This window comes from Nelumbo nucifera, chromosome 8 (genome assembly GCF_055504915.1).
Source record: "Nelumbo nucifera cultivar China Antique chromosome 8, China Antique-T2T, whole genome shotgun sequence".
In the NCBI taxonomy this organism is placed as follows: domain Eukaryota; kingdom Viridiplantae; phylum Streptophyta; class Magnoliopsida; order Proteales; family Nelumbonaceae; genus Nelumbo; species Nelumbo nucifera.
Window position 1 is genome coordinate 3,630,214 of NC_142656.1, and position 20,091 is coordinate 3,650,304.

The 20,091-nt window shown below is 40.5% G+C and overlaps 1 protein-coding gene across 2 annotated transcripts in view; it reads left to right on the forward strand.

Moving 5' to 3' along the window:
- Window positions 1–19,793, forward strand: part of LOC104600613 (phospholipid:diacylglycerol acyltransferase 1-like) — a 35,398-nt gene extending 15,605 nt beyond the window's left edge. Inside the window, exons 5-8 of one of the 2 annotated variants that reach the window (XR_735693.3) lie at window positions 5,729–5,988; window positions 18,688–19,180; window positions 19,458–19,540; window positions 19,613–19,793. Coding sequence is in view for 1 of the 2 variants with exons in the window: in XM_010263668.3 (XP_010261970.1) it covers window positions 5,729–5,988; window positions 18,688–19,171 (744 nt within the window). In the remaining variant the exon portion in view is untranslated. Of the gene's footprint in view, window positions 1–5,728; window positions 5,989–18,687; window positions 19,181–19,457 lie in introns of both variants that reach the window. The other variant, XM_010263668.3, reaches the window with a different exon arrangement.
- Window positions 19,794–20,091: the final 298 nt, after the last annotated feature.

Consider the following 20,091-nt stretch of genomic DNA (forward strand, 5'->3'; position numbering starts at 1 on the left):
CCTCTACTACCCAGTTCCAGTTTTTTTATTTTCCTGTTTGCATAAATGATGTATTTCCTTCTCGAAGCATTCTCTGAACCACCACAACTTCTCAAAAACAAAATTTGCATATAACAAAAGCAACTTTGTCTTCGGTGCTTTAAGACTCTTGACTAGGTGGTGAGATGGGAGAAGGTGACCAAGAAGAAGGAAGAAGGGGGTTTGGGAATTGGCAATGTGAGTGTGAAAACTTGGCTTTCTTGAGCAAGTGGTTTTGGTGCTTTCTTGAGGAAAATGAGAGATTGTGGCATAAAGTCGTAGCTAGTATTCATGGGTTGTTAAGAAATGGATGGGATTCTGGTTGTCTGCACATAGCTACCCTTGCTGCACCTTGGAGAGCTATACATGATATCCTTCCCCTTTTCCTTAATCATATGAGGTATGACCATTGACTTGGCATCGGGACATAAGTAAGATTTTGGGAAGATGTTTGGGTAAAGGTGTCCCCTTTGAAAGAGGCTTCCCTTCTTTGTTTATTCTTTCCAATAGTAAATAATGACCTGTTTGTTTTATTTTGTTCATTCTCATCCTTCACCTTCAAGGCTGAATTGGAACTTGGGCTTCAAAATGAATCTTATAGAGTAAGAAATCCCTTCAGTGTCTAATTTGAAAAATTTACATTGCATCGGCCTGGGCCCATTCAAATTTTAACAAATTCCCAACTTGAGCCTGCTCAAATTGCACCCTGGCATATTAGGTATGGTGTTGTATCTAGAAATAAAATTAGATTTTGGGGGGAAACTTGGGTCAGTAGTGGATGACCTTGTTTTGTTTTTTTGGGTTTCCCTTGGCTTTATTCCATTACCCTGCACAAAAATAGGCTTCTACCCTCTTTGGCCTCCATTTCTGTATCAAGCATTTTCTAGGATTTGGGTTTTAGAAGGGGAAGCAACCATGAAAGATTTGAGATTATTAGTTTATTGAATGCCTTCATTCCTATTGGTCAATTTTCTTGATTTCCCTTCATCATGTCCCTTGATGAAATTCCCCCTTCCTAGCAGCCACTTTCTGGGTTGGACCTGCTCTTCCTAAGGTAAAGGTCTTCCATTAGGAAGCTGGCTTGAAAATCATTAACATGATTGACATGATCCATCGAGGAAGAACCAATTTGTGCATATGTTTTTTTTTTTTTTTTTTTGATAGGTAATGGTAATTTTATTAATTAGAATAAAAAACACAGTATACATCATACAACTCCCCACAAAGAAGCGCAAGGTGCAGCCTCTAAACTACAACATAAAGCTTACAAGTGAGCCCAAAAGAGCTTATTCCTATGTGCTCCTTGTTTGGCTAGGAAATCTTCCAGCTCATTTGCTGATCTTCTTTCCCATTGAAATGTGATAGATATTTGACATTAGCCACTTAATTCTTCTCATTGCCCCCTGTAGGGCCAGGCTGCCATCTGTAGCTCTTTTAGCCATCAAATAACCAATTTGGAGGCACCTCCAATCGTTAAATGTGAAGAAATGTAGAGAAGATGGTCATATGGTCAGAAGCACCTGAGTCAATAATCCAAGGGATCTTGAGATTACCTGAAGTGGTAGCATGATTGGCAGAAGCCCTTATACCTGAATGAGCAAATGCTGAAGCAACAGAAGTTTTGCCTGAAGGGTTGGAAGAAGAGGTCACATCACTCAGCTGACTGATCATCTTCCCAAACTTTTCATATTCTGCTCTCATGGCTGCCAACTGTGCAGAAGCAGACATTTCTTCACTATCTGGCCCGGCAGCTACATTTGCACTTCTTGATCTTTTACTGTCATGCCTTTTCTGAAACCGACTGGGAACAAGATTAGGATGTAATTTCCAGCACTTGTCTTTAATGTGCTTCGGCTTCTTACAGTACTCACATATAACTTCTTTCTTTCCTATGCCACCAGAAGTTCCAGCATTCCCTTTGGGTTTAATCCCCATATTGGCAAAGTGATCATTAATATCAGCCCCTTGAACCTGAACAGCCCTTCTGCTCTCTTCACTACTCACCAATGCATAAGCTTGTGACAAAGAGACACACTCCTTGGAAAGAATATTTTGTTTTGTGATATCATATTCTGGGTTTAGTCCAGTTAAGAACTCAAATACCCTGTTCCTTTCAACCAATTTTCTGTAGGTCTCTGCATCATTGGTGGTGTCCCAAGTTACAGCTTCTATTAGGTCAATCTCTTGCCATAGGGACTTCAGGGTTGAGAAATATACAGCAAGAGGTTTCTCCCCTTGCCTTAAATTCTTTACATCACTCCTCAATTTATATGCCCGGGCCACATTTAGTTTTTGTGAATAGGTTTCCGCAACGCTGTCCCAAATTTCTTTTGCTGAATTCATCCATAGGTAGTGTTGGCTGATTTGTGGCTGCATTGAGTTCACAAGCCACCCAATGACAGTGTAATTTTCTTGCATCCACTTCTCGTAGGATGGATCATCTTCTGGGGGAGCCTTTTTACTCCCGGAAATGAATCTCCACTTTCCTCTACTGCAAACATGAATCTTTACTAATTGTGACCATGCTAGAAAATTAGTTCAATCGAGTTTAACTGTGGTCACAGTCAATAAGGAATCACTTGGAGTCCCCTGAACCAGTCCATATTCAGCACCATTTTTGTTTTCAAACTCTGAGGAGTACATCATGTACACATTTTAAATATGATTTCAGATGACTTATACAAGTATACTGAATGAGGACAAGCAATAACAGAGTTCAGCCGACCACAAGAAGACAATATTCTGAGTTCAGCCTTCAAGAGGTAATCAGAAACTCCTAGGCATTGTGCACTCAGCCGAAGTACCTTTTCAAAGCTATGCACACAGCCAAGAAGAGTAAATACCAATCGGTATTGCTGAACAGGCCTTTTCACAAACACAGTGTGGGCAATAGAGACAACCCCACTGTCAAGGAAGAGAAAAGACCCCAAAAACAGTTCGTACAACCCCCTTAAACAGCCAAAATATGAGTAACAATACACAGCCTTGTTACAAGGATGTTTCGGCAGGTTTTAACAGTCCAAGAAGAAGAGAAAAAACAGCCCAGAAATTTCTGGGTTAAACCAGATTTAATGCAGTCGAAGATAGTACAGAACAGCTAGGATTTTCGGACACTTCAACAGTCCAAACACAGTCGAAACTTCAAAAACAGAACAACCAGAAAACTGAGCAGAACTTACAGTTCGAACTCCAACAGTCTAAACACAGTCGAGCTTCAAAACAGAATAACCAGAAAACTGAGCACAACTTACAGTTCAAACTCCAACAGTCCAAACACAGTCGAGCTTCAAAAAACAGAACCGAGTTGTTCCTCTTCCCCTCTTTCTTTCTCTGATTCTTCCTGGCCACTGAACCACTTCACCAAGAGATTCTAGTCTTGGGCTCGTCCAATGACCTCCAAGAATCAGGCAGTACGTAACTAAGCTTCCAGCCCTAGGATATTCAAGTTCAGATATGCTCTGATACCATGAAGAAAACTGAAGAAAGGAGAGCTTGAGAGTTCAGCAATGAGGGTCTGAGAATGAGAGTTTCGAACCTACCCTCTCTCAGCACCCTAACACTCTTTTATTAAGATATATTTGAATAATTACAAGGAGGCCCTTAGTTGGGCAAGAATTTACACAGAACTTAATAAAGACAGGATGGGCCCAGAATAAGGCCCATTACAGAAAAGAAACATAAATAACAGGAAAGACTAAACAACCTATGGGCCATTCGGCCCATCTTCTCTACAAAATGCTCCACTGCCAACTCTTTTGCAATTTCCGCTCCTTGTAGTACAGCTTGGATTTCTGCATTAACTGAATCTCCCTCCCTATAGGACCGGAAAAAAGAGCTATAATCTGGCCTTCAGCATTTCTGAAGACTCCCCCTATTCCAAATGGTCCCATCTCCCAGGTTACCCAAACTGCTGCCATCAAATTTTAATTTAACCACACCTACATCAGGAGGTTTCCATTCCACCAAAGGCTTACTTCTGTCTTCAGAACTCTTGGCTACTTGCTCCCAATTCCTCTTTATATCTTCAAAAGAGTAGGGTGAGAGCAGGTCCAAGGATTTTACCCAGATTATGGCCCCTACATAGAATACTTTCCAGCACACATGTCTGATCCCTCTCCTTATCATTAAAAACTCTGGCATTTTGTTCCTCCCAAACAGTCCACACCAAAGCAGCTCTAGCACTTCTCCACAAGACTCTTCCTCTTCTGTTTGGCCACCTGAAAGTTGTAGGGTCAAAAAGTCTGCAAATATGCTCCAGTTCTGTCCACCTGCACCCTAAAAGATCAAAAAGCTTCTCCCATAGGCCTACAACAAAGGGGTAAGTGATTGGTATATGGTAATAACTTTCTTCATTTGCTTTGCATAGGGTACACCGGTTAAGAGAGATACAAAGACCAGGCCTTCTTTTTTGCATAACATCCAAGGTGTCTATTTTTCCAAGAGAGACTTCCGAACAGAGGGTTCCCACTTTTGGAGGGACAGGTTTGGACCAAACCTCCTTGTTATGAAAGGAGTGGAGAGAATGTAAATTACCTCTTCCTTGGGTGTCCTTTTACTTTGAGGGTGTAAGACTACTTTTGTAATCTCTTGGGTGTTGTATGGTCAGCACCTTCTAAGGTAGTAGATTTATTTACATTTAAATATCTTTGTATGCACACAAAAAGGGAAATTCTATGGTGTTGTAGAAGAGTGGTCATTATACATATACAGTGTTTTTGAGGTGAGTGAAATTTTGAAAACAAAAGTCAAAATGCAGAAAGTATTATATACACTTATTTAACAAGGGTGGCACATTGGAAAAGACTAAAGAGGAGTTTCAAGGAACCACAGTTGATTAAATCCTAAGAGTGTTTAATGCATTGGCTAGCTTTTCTCCAAGGGATGGACTCTTAGCTCTTACAAACTGAGATTTATAAAGGGAGTGGAATGGCTTAGTTGGTGAAAGAAATTGTCAAGTTGTGTTCAGTTGGTTTCCACTAAAGACTGAAGGACCTTGCATTGGCATTATCTACCAACCTGAACTGCTTGTTCAAATGGATTTCCATGTATATAGCCTAGCCAGGTCGGGGTCAAAAAGAGGGAATCAGAGTGGGGGATGCCAGGTGGGAAACATCTGCAGTTTAGATTTTATTTGATTAATTGATATTGTCAGCTTACGGCTGTTGAGATTTTGAGTTGTCTGCTTCTCTAACCAGTTTGGAGAGTAGGGTTGCTCTTTACATTCTCCTGTGCTTCTTGCAAAAAGAATAACTATTAATGGTTAGAAGAGAAAACAGATAACTTTTGAGGATTTGAAGCCTGAAAAAGAATTCTCTGGGGTGCATTTTATTTATAGATCATGTAATAACTTTTGGGGATTGAATATACTACCTTTCTGCTTCTTTAGGTGCTTTGTGTTCTAAATACTTCCATGGAATTATGCTGCAACTCTTTATCTGTGTCAGAAAGAACGTCACTCAATTTCAAAATTCAATATGAAGCATTCTTCATTATTACATGCATGTCTTTTTGCAAATTATGGAAGATTCTTGTGCTGTTGTTTATGGTTCTTTTATTTCTCATGGCATTTTAATGCTCATAAACTCAATTCAATGGGATCTATCATTTTAGAGTGACCATCTTGTCTATGCAATTAGAATTGACATTTTTTATAAGTTGATTTCTTTAAAGTCTTATCTATTTCTTTACTTAGTTGCCTGTTAATGTACAGGGTGCTGTTAAAGGTAATAGCCTTGCAAATATGACCTGTCACGATGTATGGATAGAGTACCATGACATGGGCTGGGGAGGTATCAAAGCTGTGGCAGACTACAAAGTTTATACAGCTGGATCAATTTTGGATCTACTACATTTTGTTGCCCCAAAGATGATGAAGCGTGGAGGTGCTCAATTCTCATATGGAATTGCTGACAATTTAGATGATCCTAAATATAAACACTACAAATACTGGTCAAATCCCTTAGAAACAAAGTGAGAACCCATTTTCTTTGTTATCGCAAGTTGCTTTTTTACTTCAAGAAATTGTCCCTTCTCCTTTTGATAAGAATGTTGATGTCTCTCTCTCTCTCTGGAAAAGGTAAAGTAAAAGCAAGTAGTTGTAGTTAATAAATCTATATTTTATCAATAACAGAAACTCATATTATTAATAAGAAAACAGGATTACATACAGCACTCTGGGGAGGAGATAAAATGACTTAACTCTTCCCAAGAGAACAAGAAAAGAAAATTACAAATTAGCCCAAAACATTTGGACCCTTCCCACCCCCTATTTTGCCAAAATATGTGCAAAGGCATTTTCAGTTCTCTTCACCCAATGAAACTGAATTTCCAATCCCCTGGATAACCACTTAACCTCTCTCCTCTCATTAGCATAACTCTAGAGTCCATTGTCCTTCCCTAACCAGTTTAATACTAACTGTGAGTCTCCTTCAACCATCAGCTTTTGAATATTCAGCTTTGTTAGAGTGAGCCGAATAGGGGTAGTTTAGTAATCTCATGTCAGTTAAGTACTTTGCTTATGTGGCTGTTTTATTAGAGCACTCTGCCCCACACTTAAGTGTGGGCAATTTAGTCTTTGTAAGTGTAATTAGAACCTAATAAACATAAGGGGGTCGACTGAATGGGTGACTAATCAGTTTCGACTAAACCCTCCTGTTCTCTCTTTCTCTTGTCTTCTTCCTCATCTTCTTCTTCCTTCTTCACTGGTTCGGATTACTGTAGCTGCTCCAAAACAAGCTTCTTTGCCTTCTTTAATCCTTCCAATAAAGCATACATCTCAGCTCTAAGAGAGTCACCAACCCCAATGGGACCTGAGTACAATGCAACCACCTTCCCATTTTCATCTCTGAAAACACCTCCTACACCTGAAGGTCCTGGATTGCCCTCACTACTCCCCATTAAAGTTCAATTTTACAAAACCAGGGGCTGGTGGTGACCACAGAGGACACAGTTGAATGAGCTGGTGCAGAAATTGCCACCTCCTTCCAATTGTTAAGCAACATACCGGTGGAGACATCAGCAAATAGATCCAAAGATATTAACCATTGCACCACCCCAACTGTAATAACTCCAATAATCTGTTCTTTCTTCCTTTGTTTTTCAGAAAATCCTTTTCTCCCATAACCAAAACCAGTGGCGGAGCCAAGAATTTTCTCTTGGGGGGGGGGGGGAGTTAAAACAAGAAAATGAGGTGGGAGTAGATCAGTAGAGGAGGTAGGCTGTGTAGGGAAATGGAGTGGAAGGTTATTATAGATTTTTTAAAGAAAAAATAAACAAAGTTTTTAATTTTGGGAGTTGGAGGAGCATTAAAGATGATCATTTAACATTTTAGTTGTTTTTTTTTTTTTTTTGGGGGGGGGGTGGGGGGGGGGGGAAGGGGAGGCAAGGACCCAATAACTATATATAAATATTGATCTAACAAAAAGTTTGGGAGGCCAAGGACACCCCACCACCACCACAATATACTTGGCTCCGCCCTTGGGTCTGACATATGGCAGATCTCACACATCTCCACATGATTTTACCCCTTCTCTTCGGCCACCTAAAGAAAGAAACAGCAAACAAGCCTTGTATACTTGGAGGAGGGATCCACTTGTATCCAAATAAAGCCATAAACCATTCCCAAATATCAGAACCAAAAAGAGCAATAAATTAATAAGTAGTAGGGGCTTTCACCGTTACCCTTGCACAGGATGCATCAATTTGGAGACAAGCACCAATTAGGCCTTTTTCTTTGGAGTATATCACAAGTATTGCATCTATTATGATTCAGCCTGCCCTTGAGTTTTGTTAGTCTGGTAACAGCCAAGAAGAGAGAAGAAGAAAGAAGAAAGAAAGAGAGAGAGAAAAGAGGAGAAAAGGAGAGAAGAAAAGTCTGGTTCGAATGAGAGAAAAATTACCTCTCCCATTCGGCCAGACATGTTTTATACTACTAACATAATGGAAAAGACACATGTGCCCTTACTTAAGTGAGGGACACTAGTTCTAATATAATATTACAAATCAGCAACCTCAACATAAGTATAAAGATAGAAATACCCCTACATACTCGACACTAACACTCCCCCTCAAGCTGGTGAGTATATATCATATAATCCCAGCTTGTTACATATGTAGTCCACTCTTCCCCGACTCAACCCTTTAGTAAATAAGTCAGCCCAATGGTTCCCTGTGTTAACATATGCAATGTCTATCACTCCATTCAGCACCTTCTCTCTCACAAAGTGACAGTCAACCTCTATGTGCTTAGTTCTTTCATGAAACACCGGATTAGAAGAAATATGAATTGCAGCCTGATTGTCACAGTAGAGCTTCATTAGAGTGTTAACATTGTATCCTATCTCCTGTAAAAGGTTCCTTAGCCACACTAATTCACAAGTAGTATGTGCCATAGCTTTATATTCTACCTCTGCACTACTTCTCGCCACGACTGTCTACTTCTTACTTTTCCATGTCACCAGATTACCCCCAAGAAAAGTGCAATAGCCTGTGGTAGACCTCCTATCAGGCATAGAACCATCCCAGTCAGCATCAGTATATCTTTCTATTTCAAGTTTTCCACTACTTTTGTATATCAAACCATGACCAGGAGCCCCTTTTAAATACCTCACAATTCTTAGAACCGCATCCCAATGAGGAACCAAAGGTTTCTGCATGAACTGACTTACCACACTAACCACAAATGAAATATCTGGCCAAGTAATGGTTAGGTAGTTCAGTTTACCTACAAGTCGCTAGTATCTGCCAGGGTCTTCAAACACTTCACCCATATCACTACTCAGCTTAGTATTTGTTTCCATAGGTGTTTCAGCTGGTTTAGCACCTAACAAACTTGTTTCCTCCAGCAAATCAAGCACATATTTCCTCTGACACAAATTAATACCATGCTTAGACCTTGCTACTTCTATCCCAAGAAATATTTCAATTTACCAAGGTCCTTTGTTTGAAAATGTTCCTGTAGAAAATTCTTTAACCTGTCAATGCCCATTTTACCATTCCCGGTAATAACAATATCATCTACATACACCACCAATAGGATTTTTCCTGCCTGAGAGTCATGACTGAAGACTGAATAATCAACTTGGCACTGTTTCATACCAAACTTCTTTACCACCTCACTGAACCTACCAAACCATGCTTGATGAGACTGTTTAAGCCCATAAATAACCTTCTTTAGTCTGCATACCTTACCATCCTCCCCCTGAGCAACAAACCCTAGTGGTTGCTCCATATAGACCTCCTCGAGCAAATCACCATGCAAGAAAGCATTCTTGATATCAAGCCGATAGAGGGGCCAATCATACATAGCAGCAAGAGAGATCACAACACGAACCGAACCTATCTTAGCAACTGGGGAGAAGGTCTCTATGTAGTCAATACCATAGGTTTGGGAGTACCCTTTAGCAACCAATCTAGCTTTCAGGCGCTCTACACTACCATCAGGTAAATACTTAACAGTATAAACCCACTTACAACCGACAGCCTGCTTCCCAGGAGGAAGAGTGGTGAGGTCCCAAGTATGATTATGAGTTAGAGCTGAGAGTTCTTCTTCCATTGCACGGCACCACCCTAAAGAGGCAAGGGCTTCCTGGACATCCCTGGGGACAACAACTGAGGATAACAAAGAGATAAACTGGCGATGGGAAGCGGAAAGGTGAGTGAGTGAAACATAATTAGAAATAGGATGAAGGGTACAAGTGCGTTTACCTTTCCGCAAGGCAATGGGAATATCAAGATCAGATACTGGGTTTGGGGTTGGTGTGGAGACAACTGCCGAATCTGTTGACGTTGATGGAGCTGAAGTAGCAGCTAGTACATGTGGACGATGTGTATACACTTGATGGATAGGTGGCCGTTCAACAGGTGGTGGCATTGGAGGCAAGGACTTGGTCACAACTGGAACAAGGGGAATAGAATCCGCAACTGGAAGTGGAAGAGGAGGAGGTGATGAGGAGGAAGAAGCATCACTGGACCCCAAGAAAAACGGAGTAGACTCAAAGAAGGTAACATCAGCACACACAAAGGAACGTCGAGAACTAGGATGATAACACTTATACCCTTTCTAGGTCCGGGAATAGCCAAGGAAGATGCACTTAATGGATCGTGCATCTAACTTGTCCTTCTTGGGGCCCAGATTATGGACGAAGCAGACACACCCAAAAACCCGAGGAGAAAGAGGAAACGGAGACAAGGTGGGAAACAAGGTAGTGAATGGGGAATGACCATCAAGGATAGACGTGGGCATCCGATTAATCAAGAAGCAAGAAGTAAGCACCGCACCACTCCAAAAGGGTTTGGGAACATTCATGTGATGCATGAGGGATCGAGTTGTTTCCAAAAGATGACGATTCTTTCTCTCAGCCACCCCATTTTGTTGTGGGGTGTAGGTACATGAGGTCTGATGTATAATGCCATGTTGGTCCAAGTATTCTTGAAATGATGAAGAGAAATATTCACGGTCATTATCGGAACGAAAAATTTTAATGTGAACCCCAAATTGGTTGCAAATCTCAGCATAAAATTTTTGGAAGATGGTAAACAATTCACTCCTTTCTTTTATTAATAGAGCCACGTCATCCTTGAATAATCATCAACAAAAATGACAAAATATCTATATCCATTGTATGACATCACTTTATAAGGACCCCAAACATCTGAATGAACCAAGGAAAAAGGACTTGACACACGGTTATCAACCCTAAGACTAAAGGGAACACGATGATGTTTCCCCAACTGACACGACTCACAATCTAAAACAGAAAGTTGACTCAACGAGTGAACCAAAGACTTCAAAACTTTCAGCGAAGGATGACCAAATCGATAGTGCCACTAGAGATGAGAGAGAGATGACTGGAGAGCTGTTGATGTTCTTCCACCACCGTCAAGATAATACAATCCACCGGCTTCATGCCCTCCACCAATCTTCATCCCCGTCTTGAGATCCTGAAAAACACACGAAGAAGGGTAAAAAGTAATAGAGCAATTGAATGACTTGGTCAACTTACTAACAGACATAAGATTAAACGGAAATTTAGGTACATACAAAACTGAGGATAAAGATAAGGGAGTCATGTTAACATTGCCAAGACCACAAATGGAGGATGTGGAACCATTAGCAAGGGTAACAGATTGTGATGTTGAGAAATGAGAGAGGGAAAAAAACACACCTGGAGTTCCAGTTATGTGATCGGAGGCTCCAGAGTCAATAATCCAAGGATTGGGTGTGGATGCCAAACAAGCCATACTTGAGTGTGCAAAAGTAGCCGTGTTCTGTTGAGATGTGGATTGGACAAACCTCTCATATTCATCACGGGGAACACTCACCATCTCCTTCCCGGGAACATCTGTGGATGTAGGAGGCATCTGATCATCTGAACGACTCTCCTGTCTAAAACTGGTGTCACTAGTCATGGCATGATTGGCCCAAGTTGAGGGTGGACCATGCAAGTCATAGCAATAATTAATGGTATGTCCATCCATACCACAATGAGTACATCTTCTCGGAACCGAGCCACGTCCTCTGCCACGGGCTCCCCCTGAATCTCTACCTCCAGTACGACCACCACCACGGTTATATGTAGGTCCACCACCACCACTCCGGCCATATACTGGACCACTGCTACCACTACGGTCAGACTGAGCTCCCCAAGCTCCACCTCTAAGACCACGGCCCCTTGATACTGCAAAGGTTGATCTATCAGAAACATTAGAGTTCTAAGTAGATCCAATGGAAGTCCTCCGAAGTCGAGCAAACACCTCTTCTGAGGAAGGGAGAGCTAACCCTCCTAGTATCTGAGCCCGCACTGGTTCATACTCATATTTCAGCTCCACCAAAAATCGAGTCGCATCAAGTTGTTCTCTCTGTTGTTGCTGAATTTTGACATCAAAAGTGAGGGGGTGATAAACATTCAACTCATTACGAATGTTTCTCATACTAGCATAGTACTCCTCAAGACTTTGATTGCCCTGTTGCAAATTAAAGTATTCCTGATACAGCTGATATACTCTAGTTGTATTGTCATGACCAGAATATAACTTCTTAGCATGGTCCCACACATCTTTGGCAGTGTCAAGAAACATGAAATTTACACTAATCTTGGGTTCCATACGGTTCCATAACCACGTGATAATTTGTGCATCCTCTTCTTCCCAGTCATCATACTCGTGAGAATCAGTGGAAGGTTTCTCATCCCTTATGTGTTTCACCTTCTTCTTTCCCTTCAGAAAAACTTCTATAGATTTAGCCCAAGGTACATAATTCTCTCCATTCAGTTTAATGGAGGTCATTTGAACATTCAGGTAGTCAGTAGGTATCATCACATTAGATTTGCTATCACTGCTTTCTCCCATTGCTGAATTCTATTATTACTGAATTCGGCACATTGCACACTACTTGATCACACTGGTTTCAACACTTGTTATTGCTGAAGATTGCACTCTTTACACCACAAACCCTACCCCATGACTATCTGAAATCTCACCACACTATATGAGGACCACTCCCCCTTCAAATCACACTAAAAAACAACATAAACCCTAGCACACTACAGTCTGAAATTCCACCATACGATCTGAAACATACTTCCTATTTGATTCATAACAAAAATATGCATAGAAATCTCTTACCTCATCACCCGAAAAACAAACCACACAAAAAGAAATCAGACCACACAAGACACCCACTGCACCACACGAATCAGCCCTCTTCTCTTCATCGATTAGGGGAGGGCTTCTTAGAAACCACAGCAACGACCATGAACAACACAACTGGAGGCAATAGAGACCTCCAAGGGAAGAGGGCGACTACTCCTTTTCAACCCTTTCCCTTATCTCTGTAGAGAAGATGGGCCGAATGGCCCATAGGTTGTTTATTCTTTCTTGTTATTTATGTTTCTTTTCTGTAATGGGCCTTATTCTGGGCCCATCCTGTCTATATTAAGTTCTTTGTAAATTCTTGCCCACCTAAGGGCCTCCTTGTAATTATTCAAATATATCTTAATAAAAGAATGTTAGGGTGCTGAGAGAGAGTAGGTTCGAAACTCTCATTCTCAGACCCTCATTGCTGAACTCTCAAGCTCTCCTCTCTTCAGTTTTCTTCATGGTATCAGAGCATATCTGAACCTGAATATCATAGGACTGGAAGCTTAGTCACATACTGCCTAATTCTTGGAGGTCAGTGGACGAGCCCAAGACTAGAATCTCTTGGGGAAGGGGTTCGGTGGCCAGGAAGAATCAGAGAAAAAAAAAAGGGGAAGGAGAAGGGGAACAGCTCGGTTCTGTTTTTGAAGCTCGACTGTGTTTGGACTGTTGAAGCTCGAACTATAAGTTGTGCTCAGTTTTCTGCTCTGAAGTTCGACTGTGTTTGGACTATTGAAGCTCGACTATGTTTGGACTGGTGGGAACAACTCGGTTCTGTTTTTGAAGCTCGACTGTGTTTGGACTGTTGAAGCTCGAACTGTAAGTTGTGCTCAGTTTTCTGCTCTGAAGTTCGACTGTGTTTGGACTATTGAAGCTCGACTGTGTTTGGACTGGTTGTTCTGTTTTTGAAGCTCGACTGTGTTTGGACTGTTGAAGCTCGAACTGTAAGTTGTGCTCAATTTCTGGTTGTTTTGTATTATCTTCGACTGTGTTTGGACTGTTGAAGTGTCCGAAAACCCTAGCTGTTCTGTACTACCTTCGACTGCATTAAATCTGGTTTAACCCAGAAATTTCTGGGCTGTTTTTTCTCTTCTTCTTGGACTGTTAAAACCTACCGAAACATCCTTGTAACAAGGCTGTGTATTGTTACTCATATTTTGGCTGTTTTAAGGGGCTGTACGAACTGTTTTTTGGGGTCTTTTCTCTTCCTTGACAGTGGGGCTGTCTCTATTGCCCACACTGTGTTTGTGAAAAGGCCTGTTCAGTAATACCGATTGGTATTTACTCTTCTTGGCTGAGTGCACAACTTTGAAAAGGTACTTCGGCTGATTGCACAGTGCCTAGGAGTTTCTGATTACTTCTTGAAGGCTGAACTCAGTATATTGTCTTCTTGTGGTCGGCTGAACTCTATTTAGAGTGTTTACATGATGTACTCCTCAGAGTCTGAAAACAAAAGTGGTGCCGAATATGGACTGGTTCAGGGAACTCCAAATGATTCCTTATTGACTGTGACCACAGTTAAACTAGATGGAACTAATTATCTGGCATGGTCACAATCAGTAAAGATTTATGTTTGTAGTAGAGGAAAGTGGGGATTCATTTCCGGGAGTAAGAAGGCTCCCCCAGAAGATGATCCATCCTACGAGAAGTGGATGCAAGAAAATTACACTGTCATTGGGTGGCTTGTGAACTCAATGCAGCCGCAAATCAGCCAATACTACCTATGGATGAATTCAGCAAAAGAAATTTGGGACAGTGTTGCGGAAACCCATTCACAAAAACTCAATGTGGCCCGGGCATATAAATTGGAAGTGATGTAAAGAATTTAAGACAATGGGAGAAACCTCTTGCTGTATATTTCTCAACCCTGAAGTCCTTATGGCAAGAGATTGAACTAATAGAAGTTGTACCTTGGGACACCACCAATGATGCAGAGACCTATAGAAAATTGGTTGAAAGGAACAGGGTATTTGAGTTCTTAACTGGACTAAACCCAGAATATGATATCACAAAACAAAATATTCTTTCCAAGGAGTGTGTCTCTTTGTCACAAGCTTATGCATTGGTGAGTAGTGAAGAGAGCAGAAGGGCTGTTCAGGTTCAAGGGGCTGATATGAATGATCACTTTGCCAATATGGGGATTAACGCCAAAGGGAATGTTGGAACTTCTGGTGGCATAGGAAAGAAAGAAGTTGTATGTGAGTACTGCAAGAAGTCAAAGCACACCAAAGATAAGTGTTGGAAATTACATCCTAATCTTGTTCCCAGTCGGTTTCAGAAAAAGTATGATAGTAAAAGATCAGGAAGTGCAAATGTAGCTGTCGGGCCAGATAGTGAAGAAATGTCTGCTTCTGCACAGTTGGCAGCCATGAGAGCAGAATATGAAAAGTTTGGGAAGATGATCAGTCAGCTGAGTGATGTGACCTCTTCTTCCAACCCTTCAGGCAATTCTTCTACTGCTTCAGCATTTGCTCATTCAGGTATAAGGGCTTCTGCCAATCATGCTACCACTTCAGGTAATCTCAAGATCCCTTGGATTATTGACTCAGGTGCTTCTGACCATATGACTAATCTTTCTACCCTATTTGTTTCATATGACTTGTTCCCTGGACGTGATAAAATCACTTTAGCTGATGGTTCACTTGCCCCTATCTCTGGTAAGGGAACCATCAAGGCTACGGATTCCTTGTTCCTACCGTCTGCCCTTCATGTACCTAAACTAAATACAAATTTGTTGTCTGTAAGCAGTTTAACCAAATCACTAAACTGTTGTGTAACCTTCTTTCCTTCCTACTGTGTTTTTCAGGATCTGGAGTCTCAGAAGGTGATTGGGAGTGGCCATGAGGCGAACGGAATATACCTGCTTGATACCCCAGAACAATGCACTGATCATCTTAGGAATGCTGCTCTTGGATCTGTTTCTTCAGAGTCTGTTAGTCGGATTATGTTGTGTCATCATCGTTTTGGTCATCTGTCTTTTTCTGCCTTGAGTCATCTTTTCCCTGAACTGTTTAAGGGAATTAGTTTGTCTAGTCTTCATTGTGAGTCGTGTAAATTGTCAAAGCATTGTAGAAACAATTATCCTTTGAGTAATAAAAGATCTTCTTTTCCTTTTAATATTGTGCACTCTGATGTGTGGGGGCCTTACCACTTACCTTCCATGGGTGGCTATAAATATTTTATCCTGTTTATTGATGATTTTTCTCGATTCACTTGGATATTCCTGATGAAATCCCGTGATGAAGTTCCAAGACTTGTAAGACAATTCCATGAATTTGTTTTAACCCAATTTGATACCAGGATTAAAATCTTCAGATCTGACAATGCAAAAGAATACTTTGAAAAAAACCTTTCCTGCTATCTCTCTGACATGGGGGTTATTCATCAAAGCTCATGTGCTAGGACCCCAGAACAGAATGGGGTTGCTGAGAGGAAAAATAGGCATATTGTTGAAGTTGCAAGAAGTATCTTATTTGCCTCACATGTTCCTACCAGGTTTTGGGGTGATGTTGTTCTTACTGCTACCTAGACCTGTTCATGGGTCGGGCCGGGCCGGGCCGGGCTCGGGCTAAGCTTTTACTGTGTATTAACAAATTTTTTTAAGGCCCGAGCTCGAGCCCGGCCCGACCATCGGGCCTACAATTTGGGCCCGAGCCTGGCCCTCATAAAAAGCCCGAAGCCCGAGCCTGGTTCCGGGCCCGAAATTTAGCCCATATTATTATTATTATTAATGTTGAAGCAGCTGAATAAAGAGAGAGATAGATTGAAATTATAAAGAAAAGAATAATATATATATATATTAAATTATAAATATATATATATATATTTTATATAATATATAAAATACATATTATATATTTTATAAAATATATAATACTGAGTCGGGCCGGGCCGGGCTCAGGCCAGGCTTTTTTGACAAATCCCGAGCCCGGCCCGAAACACAGTCGGGCTTACTCTGTAGAGAAGATGGGCCGAATGGCCCATAGGTTGTTTATTCTTTCTTGTTATTTATGTTTCTTTTCTGTAATGGGCCTTATTCTGGGCCCATTCTGTCTATATTAAGTTCTTTGTAAATTCTTGCCCACCTAAGGGCCTCCTTGTAATTATTCAAATATATCTTAATAAAAGAATGTTAGGGTGCTAAGAGAGAGTAGGTTCGAAACTCTCATTCTCAGACCCTCATTGCTGAACTCTCAAGCTCTCCTCTCTTCAGTTTTCTTCAATCTCCAATCGATGACAGAGAAAACCCTAGACTGAGTGCGCAGAAAACAGAAATCTGGGCAGATCCGAGTTGCTTAGTTGTGCTCTGCTACCATATTATGATTCGGCCTGCCCTTGAGTTCTGTTAGTCTGATAACAGCCAAGAAGAGAAAAGAAGAAAGAAGAAAGAAAGAGAGAGAGAGAGAGAGAGAAAAGGAGAGAAGAAAAGTCTGGTTCGAATGAGAGAAAAATTACCTCTCCCATTCGGCCAGACATGTTTTATATTACTAACATAATGGAAAAAACACATGTGCCCTTACTTAAGTGAGGGACACTAGTTCTAATATAATATTACAGATCAGCAACCTCAACATAAGTATAAAGATAGAAATACCCCTACATACTCGACACTAACAGCATCTTTCCAATAAGGCTTCCCAACAAAAACCTCCAATCCTTGGAGGGATTGGTTTACCCCATACTTCCTTTACTGGAAAAGTTTGGACATTGTTGTTGGTAGGTTGCACCAGAGACTTAAAGAAAGAGGCACAGGAAAAGACACTAGAGGGGGATAAAGTCTAGATTCTACTATCTCTAAGGCCTCTTCTAAGAGCCAAATCCCAATCAAACCCAAAGTTTGACTCAAAAGGGACCAAAAAAGTAGACACAGGTTCCCCTTTATACCGGAAAGAGAAAATACAGAGGGAAATTGATCTTCCAACGGCACATCTCCCACCCAAAGTTGTTCCCAGAACTTCACCTGGTTCCCAGAACAAAGATTGGGAAATGTAAGCCAAAAAAATGCACAAACAACAATTAAATTAAAAGGACTGTATAGAGTTGGTATTTTTTTGGTAAATGGGGGAAATGGAAGTTCCCACAAAATTGAAACCTTAGAGGATAGAACCAAACAGATAAAACGTGACATAAAAATTCCAAGACACCTGGAGAGGATTCAAAAGTTACACTATCCCATTGATCCCAAAATTGTTTCTGATTAATATCAACAAAAGTACTTGAAGGTTGTGCTTTCAATCTTTCCAATGATTTCCCTAACTAAATATGATTTGCCATAAAAAAAAAATCACCTATTTCTATCTTTCAAAACAGGTCAGCATAAGACAAGATATTGTCTGTGCTGTGCATCTAATTTATCCCATATTCAGAATCTGAGAAGAACTTAGGATAACATATGTATTACAGTGGAATGAAAATTTTGACTTGCCCATTGGAATTCTATCAAATTCCAATTGCAAGAGTGGATTTTATATGTCATGCTATGTTGCCCACAACCTATGTTAAGTTTCATTTTCTTCTATATTAACTTCAGGACTGGTCTAACTCAGATAACATATAAAAGAATGGAAGATGAATTTCAAAAGGGAAAATGACTAGAAAATTCACAAAGCTTATATAATTATCCTAAACCTACCCAATTTAACATCCTCCCACTTTAGACCCTCAAGTTTTGAAGACTGGACTATTCAAATATCAAGCAAGTTCACTTCCATGCAAATATTTAGGAGATAACATTCCTCAGACTTGATGATATTTTTGTACTGCTACTTTTGATATCCCCAAAATTTCCTGGGGATATAATTTTCCAAAGACTTCATTCTTTAGTGCTGGATATCACTTTCCAACAAATAAGCAGTTACATTACATATTCACACTGTTTTTGGTCTTGACATACCAAAACATGTTGGTTGAAGGGAGACCTATTGTAGTTTTTATTGCTATGGTGATGTACGGATTCTTCCTCTGATGAGTAAAGCGTCTTATTTGGATAAGTTAATCTTGATTGCTACTGCTTCACATCCCATTTTTTGGCAGATTACCATATGCTCCGGACATGGAGATCTATTCAATGTATGGAGTTGGCATCCCCACAGAAAGAGCATATGTTTACAAATTGAATCCAGCTGCTGAATGCTGCATCCCCTTCCAGATTGATACATCAGCTGAGGATGAAAATGCGGGTAGTTGTCTGAAAGGAGGAGTTTTTTCAGTTGATGGAGACGAAACTGTACCTGTTCTAAGTGCAGGTTTTATGTGCGCAAAAGCTTGGCGTGGGAAAACTAGATTCAACCCTTCAGGCATTCGCACATTCATTAGGGAGTATGATCATGCCCCTCCAGCAAATCTTCTAGAGGGCCGGGGAACCCAGAGTGGTGCACATGTTGACATAATGGGCAATTTTGCATTGATTGAGGATATTATACGGGTGGCAGCAGGTGCTACAGGAGAAGAGTTGGGGGGTGATCAAGTTTACTCGGATATCTTCAAGTGGTCTGAAAAGATCAACTTACAGCTCTAGTCTTGGCTGGTATTGAATATATATTTATTTTTACTGCCTAGGATTATTAATGTGATACATACAGGTTCTGTTCGACCTATTTATATTTGCCTAAATTAACACTGCTTTCCAGTTTCTTGAGAGAGCCAAATGTAACTGGCTTCCCTCTTGCTTATGGAATATGGATGCAGCTAACCTTTTGATTTTGCTTATTCCTGTTTTTGCTAGAAGACCTGAAATTTGAATTTGCTTATATATGTTTATCAAAAAAAAAACTCAAGTTATGTTTCAACTCATTGCCCTGTAGGGACGAGTATTTGGGACATGGCAGGCCCGTTGATAATGATGCAGTTTTTCAAATTCAGATGAAACCTAGAGACATGAAGAAAGGTATAAATGAAAGGTTCCCAGCTTCATCTGCTTCTATTTTAGTTTGATTTTCATGGAATGTAACATTGTCAGGTTTGGCACTTGGAGGATCCCATGGTTTTGAATTCCTCTCTTATTGTTATTACTGCCATTCCTTTGCTCCTCCCTTTTCCTGGTTTGGAAAATGTGAATGATATCTAATTATTTAAAGCTGTGATATCAAGATCTGTTGTTATGATGAGGGTATAATTAATTAATGTGTATTGTTCCTTTGTTATCCTAATTGGCGACAAGCTTTACTTGGTGGAGTATGAGAGGACATGTGAACTTTTGACTTTTGAGTCCTGCATCTGTTTTGAGTGAAATAAGTATACAAAAATTTGTTTCCCCAAAATGCTTTCACTTTTATCTTTTCTAACATCTCTCTTTTTTCCCCAACATGTGAAGATTAGGCGATTTGTGTGTGTGCGCGCATGTGTTTAATTTTTGTTATAATGTGAGGTGGTTTCTACTTTATATTTATTTATAGCAGAAGCTAATGTCTGGGACGCCGGGGACACGAGAATTGTCAG